Source organism: Gastrolobium bilobum, unplaced genomic scaffold (assembly GCF_033153095.1).
Source record: "Gastrolobium bilobum isolate Gb01-03AN ecotype WA unplaced genomic scaffold, APGP_CSIRO_Gbil_v1 utg6974, whole genome shotgun sequence".
Lineage (NCBI taxonomy): Eukaryota > Viridiplantae > Streptophyta > Magnoliopsida > Fabales > Fabaceae > Gastrolobium > Gastrolobium bilobum.
Window position 1 is genome coordinate 248,437 of NW_026897472.1, and position 11,682 is coordinate 260,118.

The 11,682-nt window shown below is 31.5% G+C and overlaps 1 protein-coding gene across 2 annotated transcripts; it reads left to right on the forward strand.

Moving 5' to 3' along the window:
- Window positions 1-4,178: 4,178 nt before the first annotated feature.
- On the forward strand, window positions 4,179-9,033 carry LOC133307205 (transcription activator GLK1). 2 transcript variants are annotated; one of them, XM_061507669.1, is made up of 6 exons: window positions 4,179-4,701; window positions 5,161-5,301; window positions 5,475-5,777; window positions 5,933-5,989; window positions 6,294-6,413; window positions 8,506-9,033. In XM_061507669.1, the coding sequence occupies exons 1-6, from the start codon at window positions 4,207-4,209 to the stop codon at window positions 8,653-8,655; spliced, it is 1,266 nt and encodes a 421-aa protein (XP_061363653.1). In that variant the 5' UTR covers window positions 4,179-4,206; the 3' UTR covers window positions 8,656-9,033. The 2 variants fall into 2 exon arrangements, with proteins under 2 accessions (XP_061363653.1, XP_061363655.1); XM_061507671.1 differs by lacking the exon at window positions 6,294-6,413.
- Window positions 9,034-11,682: the final 2,649 nt, after the last annotated feature.

An 11,682-nucleotide genomic window follows, 5' to 3' on the forward strand; every position in this document is an offset into this window, starting at 1 on the left:
ACAAAGATGGAAATAAATATAACCGTTAGATCAACATAATCGATCTAACGGGGAGATTAATTGGTAGTCACTTGGTAGTAACACAACTTGGTTGTCACAATATCTTTTCCCAAGTTATGATATGAAATTATCAAAATTAAAAAAATAATAATAATCACCCACACATAGTCTTTTTCGGTCTAAGTCTAACTAGTGTTATTAAACTTGGCTCGGATTGGTTGGTTTGACCCAAAAATCAGTGAACCGATGATACAACCGGTCCGAGTGAGTCAATGGATTGGCCATGTAACAGACTTGGTGAGAATCGGTTTGACTCGGTCAGTTTTTTGACAAAAATCGATGGCCCGACAAATTTTCTTTAAACCGAATGAACCGGTGGTCATGCAAATTTTTTTTTAAAAGACAAAGATAAAATAGTGAAATGTTGTATTTTTACACCACTACGGGCAATCCAAATTCCTAAATTGCAACACAAATATATGTATAATTAAGTATTTTAATATTTTTGTGAAATTTCAAGTATAAAATATAAATTTGCATATATTTAATATGAGGTATGATCCTTTGACACCAGTGTCAAATTTGAAATTTGACACCTTATCTGACAGCCGTTAGATCAAAAAGATCAACGACTCTGATTTGTAAGCATGTGACACCATTGATATTTTTGATCTAACGGCTCTCAGATAAGATGTTAAATTTCAAATTTGACACTGATATCAAAATATTCTACCTCATTTAATATATTTATTCATATCAATCGAACCAATGACCTATTAAATCGGTACCTTGGCCTAGTAAATCACCGGGTGTGATTTAATAACATTGATTGTAACTATAAGCCCCTCCAGTTTTTTTTTTTATCATCTAAACTCGTTTCACACATTCTTGTCATTTTACGAAATTCACGGATGTTTGTTTCCTTTTGTTGGGTTATCTGTTTTTTTTATTATGTCATTGTTTTCAAAACTTGTTCTCATTATTTGTTTTTAGAACATAAATGAATTTTAGTTTTTAAAATTTTTAAATTCATGGGTGTCAGTTTGTCACACATAGTTGCCCATAAACCGGTCCCGGCTGTGATTGTAAATTTACTCTACAAATTTTTTTCTTCTTCTTATTTTTAAAATTTTCTACTCTTACTTATAATCACGGTCCTACCCCGGAGAAAAACTTCAGTGCTGCTGGAGTATCCTATTGGATACTCGTTTTTTCGAATTTTGAAAAAAATAATAATAATTTCTTTCTACTCCTTTTTTTCTATTTTTATTCCTATGTAAGTCCTCAAAGATGTACCATACATCTTTAGCATAGAAGATTTTTTCCCTATTCAGAGTCATTTCCACTGCCACTATAGCTACCGTATCGTTGAAGCTACCGCCCCAGACACTACCATTATTATTAGTGGAATATATATCAAATTTTTTAAACTTAATTATTCTCTAAACAGAATTAATCGAGTAAGTTTTTGTTGATATTTTTTAATATTATTCCTCGGTTAATTAATTATTTGATTAATCTCGAATTAGGTAAAATCACATACGCAGCAAAGTTCAAATTAAAAAGTCCTCAGTTTCCTGATAATCATCCTTTTCCTCGAAATTAATCATCAAATTTCTGTAGAAATGCAATGGGCATAGCTAATAAGGCAACCAATTTAATTTAAAAAGGAAAAACAAATTGAAATAATGCAACTTTGAAACATATTATCAAAGTAATCTAATGAGTCCGTATGGGATGAGTAGGGAAACAGTCTATGTGAGAGAAGCGCAGAGTTATACTTTGAACAATTTAATAAGAGTAAATATTATTTTTGGTCCCCAGCAAATTTTACGATATTCTCTTTAGTCCCTAGCAAATAAAAATGCCGTTTCTAAAAAATTCAAAATGGACCCATTTAGTTGAAATCGTGGTCCCTCACAAATTTAAAAAAGACCCATGTTAGTCCTCAAAAGGACTAAAATTGGTCCATTTTGAATTTTTTAGGGACCACGATGGGCCTTTTTATTTGCTAGGGACTAAAGCGGGTCTCGTAAAATTTGTTGGGGACCAAAAATGATATTTACTCGTTTAATAATGAACATTTACCACGGTTAAAATATAACTGTTAGATTTGCATGTATTCGACACTGACCCAATTCAGATAGTTTCACATTTGAATCACTGTCACTCTTAGAGAATAATTAAATTATTAAAAAGATTTTCACCCAATACATTAAGATTTTGGGTTAGATTGGTTCTTTACTTCTTTATATGATACCAGAGTTTAAGTGACTATAAGGTTACGAGTTTGATTCTCACTATCCTCACTTGTAAAATTAAATAAGCATAAGATAAATCAACAAAAAAAATTTGGACCTATCCAATATCCGCGTTTCAAACCCGGGCTATTGTTTACTTTTTAAATTAAATGGGTAGCAAAGAAACCAAATAATTAATGACTTAATGTAAGCTTCTCCAACTTGCTTTTCAATCTTTGGATTATCATGGAAACAAGATATACATTATCTGTTAAGTGGGGGAAAGAAAATACAGCGGTCAATTTGTTCCCCAACATCAACATGGCATACATATACATACATCCCTTTCGTTTCTTTTGTAGTGTTACAATTACAACAGTGACAGGAATATTGTAGGAGTAATATTTTATACCAAAAAAAATAATAATTGGAGTAATATACAAATTTGTTATGTTATTTTTCAAATTTGTCCGTTTCTGTTCATGTATATCCATTACAGATTAGAAGTGTTTTAAATTAAATTACCAAAAGTCCATAATAAGCTCTCATTCATTTTCAAAACTCAGTTCAACAATATTCGAAAATGGTTGTTGTCCACAAACAGAAATATTATATAATATAGAGAAGCAATGAAGACCAACACTGCTAGTTGCACAGGCGCAAACAAAAACATCAAAACAATTCTGTTTTGATACTCGACCTAAAGTTGTGGTTGTGAGACATCCAACCTAACTCTCTCCCTTGCCGCTTCCAAAAAAAAATGGCAAATTAATTACAATTTTCAAGCATATTAATGAGCAATAGTTTTTTTATTAATAATATAGAGGTATCACCACACAACCTCCTCTAGCCACCTTGTCCTCGGAGTAAGACTTCTAATACTAGCTTCTCATTGCAGAGGATGTATTGGACAACTGTTACCGAAAGAAAAGTAACACTAATCCCCTTGAGGCCTACAAAGAATTCACTAGCCAAATCCCTATCTTCTTTCATATCCCTCATATTCAATTACATGCACTAGCATTTGACCACTGTTTAATTATGATTTGTCTTTATGTTAGAGAAATATAAAAATTATTAATATAGTCTCAGCCAACCGTTTAAGTTTTTGGGTTGAAATGATTCTTTTAAGGTATCAGAGCCTCCATTATCGGTGGTCATGAGTTCGATGCCTTCCATTTAATTAATAAATAATTAAGCATTGGGGAATTTGTTAACACATATATAATTAGATTTTTGAGTTAAAATGATTTTTGGACTTATATATATATATATATATATATGACTTTAATGTTTCTACAAGTGAATGTAGATAAGATATCTACATTCGCTCACAAAATGACGTCGTTTTGAGTTGAAAAATTAAAAAATTATAATAAAAAAGACTATTATAACCCTTAAATAAATTATAATTACAAAGTCTATAAAAAAAATTATAATTACAAAAATACGACGTCGTTTTGGACTCAATATAGATAAGTTATATACATTTACCTTAGAAAACGCGAATCATATATATATATATAGGTCACGATCATTTTACACCAGTGTAAGTTACACTCTTAATCTTATCCGTTGATTCTACTTATATGTAAGAGCTCTAATTTTTTAGTATGTGAGTCATTGGATACAAGTGAATTAATGGTCAAGATTTAGTGTAAGACTTCTAACTCTTACACCGGTTTACACTGGTGTAAGAATATCCTGCCCCTATATGTATATATATAGGAAAAAATATGTATCATTTCAAAGGATGTAAAGTTGTGTCATTTTAAGTGAGAGAAAGAGATAGATAAAAGAAGAAAGAGAGTGAACAAAAATATATAAAGATGTGGGTCTCACTTCTTTGTGAGAGTAAAAAGATATAAAGATAAACAGTTTTTCCATATATATAAGTAGAGTTTTCATTTCATTATTTATATTCTAAGGTTGAGTTTGTGGTTAGAGTGGTAAAATAGTACTATTCATGCTAGCGGAGTCACCTTTGAGGATCACAAGAGATGAAAATGAAAGCCAAGGTGAGATGGAGAGTTTCTCGATCGGAGTTGATGACTTTGCTGACCTTTCCGACGGGAACTTGTTGGAAAGCATTGACTTCGATGACCTATTCGCCGGCATCGACGTCGACGGTGACATCTTGCCAGATCTCGAGATGGACCCTGAAATGCTGGCTGAGTTCTCCGTCAGTGGCGGTGAGGAATCCGAGATGGTCTCTTCGGTTTCAATGGTTAACAACAAATCTGATAACGATGATGATAGGAATATAATTAACACGACAAAACACGATGAAGATAAAACAGCTTCTTCGGATTCGGGTGCGAATTCTGGGTCAAGTAGAGGGGAAGAGATTGTGAGCAAAACAGACGAATCCGTGGTTGTGAATCCATCGCCTAAGGAAGGTGACAAAGTAAGAAAATCTTCAGCCCTATCAAAGAATCCTCATGGGAAGAGAAAGGTTAAGGTAAATTAACTTGATTTTTTTAAATAATTATTTTAATCCAAAAATTTAAATCAGAACTGATCGAATTCGTGACTATTTAATCACGTAATCTCTGAAATCTTGATATTATATAAAAATTTAAGGTGTTAGATGAATGATACTTTAATAATTTCATATTATATTATGTGACTACTTATCTAACTATAACACTCTTTTCCTTGCTTAGGGAATATATAAAAATATTTTTTTTTTTGAATAGGTAATTTGTTGATTAGGTTTCAGTGAAGTTCATGTGCAGTGAGGTAACCCTTAATGGATCTTCCCAAAGTTCCTGAGTGTTAAGAGTACTCACGGGTACTATAAGTTGAAGAGAGAGAGTGTGTGTGTGTCAGAAGATTGAAATGAACTGTTCATTGATTATTTTGCCGGACTTTTTATTTGTAGTGTAATGGATTTTGTTTTATCTTGGGTTGTGTGAAGGTGGATTGGACCCCAGAGTTGCATAGGCGATTTGTGCAGGCAGTAGAACAGCTAGGAGTGGATAAGGCTGTGCCTTCAAGGATTTTGGAGATTATGGGAATTGATTGTCTCACTCGCCATAACATTGCTAGCCACCTTCAAGTACATCCTTCAATTCCTTCTCCTTTTATTCTTTTCACTCTCTTTTACAAATTCGAAGGACCAAAACACAAAAAAAAAAAAGATTATGCTTGTTATCGTTACAGCTATTTGTTTTAGTTAATAAAGAGGTTGTTACTTTCTCTATAACATAGAACCTTTTAAATTGGACGCAGAAATATAGATCGCATAGGAAACATTTGCTAGCGCGTGAAGCAGAAGCAGCAAGCTGGAGTCAACGGAGGCAAATGTTTTGTGTAGATAGAGGAGGTGGAGGCAAGAGAAACGTGAGTCCTTGGCTTGCACCAACAACCATGGGTTTCCCTCCCATGACACCAATACACCATTTTAGACCCTTACATGTATGGGGGCATCACACGATGGACCAATCATTTATGCACATGTGGCCTAAACATATACCTTGTTCGCCTTCACCACCAGCATGGGCACCGCGAGACCCTTCATTTTGGCATCAAATGGTTAACTCTTTTTTGTCTTTTAAATTATTTGAGCTATCAAACCCTTAGATTCATTGTATTGTGATGTACTTAAGAAACTTTCTCCAAAACAACCAATCCTATAACCCCATCAATTTCTTTGCTTGTCTAAATTGGCATTTTCTTTTTTGATACAGGCTCCAAATGCACCAATCCCAGGAACCCCTTGTTTTGCACGACCTCTGACAACATCGGTAACTATTCTTTGCCTTTATTACTCTTTTTGGAGCAACTCAAGTTGTCTTCTCCTTTGAAAGTTGCGAATAACTTTATTCTATAAAATTAATAGGAAAATGATTCATTTACAAATTACAAACATGATCGGTTCAATATTCTTGATTAGTGTATGACTAGTCAGACATAATATTTATAAGAGTTGGTAAACAAAAATTTTGTAAATATAACCTTCACCAAGTTAATATTGGCTTATTTAGTCACGCAAATAACTCTAGTATAATTTTGGCTCACTCACTTTGGAGGAAACACAAAAACATGCAGAGATTAGGGTCTCCAACTGTCACGGGTATGCTACCACCACATGTCATGTACAAAGTAGATCCCAGCATTGGCGTCCCTGCAGGACAACCACGACCTCGACCACTCTTCGACTTCCATCCGGTAAAAAAATAAAATAAATTTTTGTTGAGATTAGTTTCTTTTAAATAATTTTTTAAGAAATTATTCTTTCTAATCTACGAGAATAGTATTTAAATTAAATTTTTTTTATGACTTTTAACTTCTTTTTTTAAAAAAAGTGAGAATAAATATATTTTTTAAATAAAATACAAACTAACACTCGAGATTGATTTGTCGTTATGCCTTGATAGTTAAGCCAAGCTTTGTTACTTGGTGTTTTATTTCCTTGCATACACACGCCAACATGTTTGCATGTGTACAAATGAAGTTATGGTTTGGTATATTTCCCTCTCTACGGTCATTTTCTTTCTTCTCTCTCCACATTTCTCTCTTTCTCGAATATTACACACTCCGGAGAAGTATCATTGTTCATCACCATATATGGAGAGATTTTTTGGTGCTCCAAGATCCCCATATTCCTTTCTAAAAAAAAATGAGGGATTAAGAGGGAATTATGAAAAAAATGAAGGGATTTAAATAAAATCACATTTTTTTCATTTTGAGAAAAGGGATCAGCCAATTTGGGTGGTCCTGCACCACTAAAATATTTCCCTATCTATGAATACAAAGTTTTGTTTGTTGGATTCGCGTACTTCTTGTGGACAGTTAATTTCATGTTTCATTTCACATCTAGCCAAAAAAAAAATAAAAAAAATCACACAACAAACTAAATATTTGTTTTGCTGAAAAGATATGCAAAAGAAAGAAAGAAATATATATATAAGACAGGATCCGTTTACAAACTTTTTTTGCAATTACACTAATTTAGGACCGGTCGTACTGTGTGATTAATGTAGGACCGGTCCTACATAGTATAGTTTGTAAGAGTTTGTAAACAAAAAAGTTTGTAAATATAACCTGCCCCTATATATATATATGGGAAAAGTGTTTGTCATTTTAAATGACGTAAAGTTACGTCATTTTAAGAGAGATAGACACAGAATAAATTTTTTATTTAAATTTTAAAATAAAAAAAATCGGGCATTCTCTCTCTCCCATGATTTTCATTTTGTGTCTATCTCTCCTAAAATGACATAACTTATGTCGTTTAAAATGACAAACACCAAGCCCTATATGTATATATGTGTGGGGGAAGGTTATATTTACAAACTTTTTGTTTATGTTAAAGAACCACTTCAACCCAAAACCTTAAAGTGTTGGGTGAGGGCTTTTTTAATGATTTATATTATTCTCAAACACACCCTCTCAGGCAAGAGCCCTTTGGGCTAGAAGCGTGGATATTACACATGCACTCCCTCACGCAAGAGCCCTTTGGGCTAGAAGCGTGAATATTACACATGCCCAATTTTTAGTTTACCTTTTGTACTTTTTATTTTAATTCCACTTTAAAGTGGGGGGTGGTGAGGATCGAACTTGTGACCTTGTAGTCACTCAAGCTCTGATACCATGTTAAAGAACCACTTCAACCCACAACCTTAAGGTTCTGGGTGAGAGCCTTTTTAATGATTTATATTATTCTCTAACAGTTTACAAACTCTTACAAACTACACTGAGTATGACCGGTCATACTTCAATCAAGAGGGTATGACCGATCATACTTGGTGTAATTTGTAAACAAATCATTCCCCTATATATATATATAGGGCTTATTATTTCTTTAGCTACTTGAGATAATTTTATCTCCGATCCCTCCAAAACTACGTCGTTTTATTTATTTATTTCCTTATATTAATTGATTTACCTTTAAATGGTTATGATTCTCTTTTTCTCTCTCTTCCTTTATCACCATTGACCCATCTTTGTACGGTTATGATTTAGTAGCCGGAGATAAATTATTTCAAGCTGAGAAATAATAAGCCCATATATATATATAGATTATTCTTACAATTGTAAAAGTAAAAGGTTTTCCACTTATTAGTATTGTCTATTAATATATTCATATATAATAACTCCCGTAACTAAAAAATTATAATCATTAAATATAAGTAGTTTCAAGTATCAAGATTGAAAATTTAAGTTACGCTGATTTAAAATATATCAGCATAGAGTTATATTTTATGAATAGCATAAATAATATTGCTTGGTTAATAGAACTTGTGAGTTGTTTTGGCAGTCAAAGGAGAGCATAGATGCAGCTATTGGAGATGTTTTAGCAAAACCATGGTTGCCGCTGCCTCTTGGGCTTAAAGCTCCAGCGCTTGATGGTGTAATGGGTGAATTACAGAGACAAGGAATTCCAAAAATTCCACCTTCTTGTGCTTGAACGGCAATCCTATATGGGAGAGGAATTTTTTTTTCCCTCATAAATATTGGGAGCGCTGTGAAGGCCACAAAACCCTAATTCGACGACTTCTCAATTCTCAACTATTGCATGATAGATCTAAGCTAGGATGCGAGCGCTTTCTTCATATTGTTCTTGTTTTTGCTTGTTTTAGCAATAGAGACTTTTAAGATCTTTATTTAATTTGTTCAAGTGCTGTATCCAGCACGAATACTTTGAATTGAAGTCTTTATCATCAGCCATTTTGTCTAATATGTGTGATTATAATGGCTGTGATTTTTGTATTAGTCGTAGATGATATGTTGAGACTAATAAGGTGAGGAATCTCAATAAAGTACTTTATTGAAAGATTTTTTTTTGGTGGACATCTAGTTATTAAATGAGTTACTTTCAGCTTTCATATGTACACACACAAGTCTAAGAATATAGCAATATAGATGCTATCCTTCTCTATCCATTTGAATTGAGATTAATACGATTTATGATGAACGGATAAAGATTTTTATTTTACTTTTTTAAAAAAAAAGCGCCATAAGTTGGACACATGCATGGGCTTTGCAATTTCTAAAGTGGGAATAATTTCCCTCTATACATTTACACAAATGAAGGTAGTTAAAGAACTAGGCATGTTTGATGCACCGTATATGATGAGGTCTGATAGTATAAGATCTGATAGTATAAGATCTGATTAAATTTTAATATTATCCAGTGTTTGACATGATATTATATAAGATAATATCATCTAGTGTTTGTTAATGCACTGTTTAATACTAGATATGATAAAAATAAATATTTTTGATAAAAATATTCTTTAATAAAGAATTTATATAATTCTTTCAAATATGTCATATGATATTAATTTTTAAAAAAATCTATTGATCAGTGTGTCCATAAAATATATTAATTTTTTAAAAATAAAAAGATCCAATATTTTAAAAATTAATATATTGAAAATTTCATTTTTTATTTTAATATATTAATTCTTTAGAATTGCATTGGTCAATGTTAATACATTAATCTCTTATCAGACATAATCTCACCCCATAGGTTTGATTAAGTTATACATCATTTTGATGTATTAGGGAGACTTTGTTGTATAAGCCTATATTATATGATGATCACACCAAACAACTAAAAATGTCATAATAGATAGTATAAGTTTATACTATCAAGTCTTATTGTAACGACCCAAAATTTTTAAATATATAAAAAAAACATGGGGAGTCGCCACCAATTTTATTTTAATGAAAAAATTGAAATTTTTTTTGTTGCAAACTGATCTTTTAAAATTTTAGATCAAGGTTCGAGAGTCTAAGTATGTACAGGGAAGGTGGAAACTTAATCTCACTGCACCCTTGACACATCCGTTAAAAAATTGTTATATTCAATTAATTGTGTAAATTGTTAGCTTTTAAAAATATTTGTTTTATTCCTTAAAAAATAAATATGATTGTTTAGGAAGTAGGAAGACTAAATTTTAAAATTTTATTTTAACTTGACGAAAAGTGTTCCGCTCCGACATATCCCTTGGTGCAATGAGAAAATCAAAGTTATGTCGTTCTTTAGAAAATGTTTATGTTGTTGGTTGATTTTTAAAAAATAGTTTAAAATAATTTTACTTTAGGGAATTCATTAAGTTTTGGGAATTTAAAGTCATCAGGATATTATAGCCAAAATGACATGAAATAAAATATGTGACATCAACAAGTCGTCGAGGTCAAATTATCTCTATATGATAGAATAATTTTAATATTATGTGTTTTGTTATTACAGAGTTAATGATAAAAGAAGTTTTGGACTATCAACTGGCACAACTAAAATAATTCTGAACATGTTCAGGGTTGACAAGCCATCATGGCTAAATCACCCCTATAAAATAATTTTAATGATATAAGTTTTATCATTATAAAATTTATGATAAACCAAGTTGTCACAACTAAAGTAACGTGAAAGCCACATACTAAGAGCCTGTTTGGATCCTCTTATTTTTAAGCTAGAAGTTACTTATAAGCTAAAGCTAAAAAAAAGAGCTTAAAAAAAGAAGCTAAGAGCTGTTTGGAAATTATATAAAAAACTTAGCTTAAAAATTACTTAAAAACACATATTTCAAGAAAATTATCTCTCTCTCCATCTTTATCACTCTTCATTTTAAAAAAAGCACACAATTCAAGAAAAACAAATAAGAGCTTAAAAAAAAGGAGCTTTTAATTTTCAGTTTTTTTCTTCATTATAAAAAGAAAAGCTTTTCATTATAAGAGCTTTTCTCAAAACCTGTTTGGCCTAGCTTATGCTTATAAGTAGTTTCTAGCTTAAAAAAAAAGATGATCCAAACATGCACTAAGCAAGCCATTGTGGCTAAACTTACAATTATTTTATTATATATATATCATAAAATGATTTCGAGAATGGATGTATATATCATAAAAGGGAAAAAAGTTTTCGATGTTACTTTAGATAACTTTATCTAATGTTCATCGAAACAACGTCGTTTTGGGATTGAAAAATTAAAAAATTAGAGTGATAAAGACTATTATAACCCTGAAATAAATTAAAATTACAAAAATACCATGATTTCCGTCTCAAAACGACGTCGTTTTGATGAACATTAGATAAAATTATTTAAAGTAACATCAGAAAAAACAAACCCATCATAAAATGTCAACAATACTTTCTTATTTTATTATATATAAAAAATTTGAGTCTCTTAACATTCTAAAATTTATTATTACTATTATTCTAAGGGTTTGTCTACTCTCATGTTGTAGGAGAGATCATATCTTATGCTAAGACACAAGATGATGGGACCCACCACTAAAAAAGAAAAAAGAAAAGAAAAGAAAATAACAGCACACTTATCGAAGTATCTATGGCATAAGATAGTAGTATCCTACAACATGAGATTACTATTTCCCTTATTCTAATATGCTTGAAAGAGCCTTGGCTTCCATTTAGCAAAACAGGTTACAGGAGGTATGTATCAAAATGTGAGCAAACAATAGCACGATATGA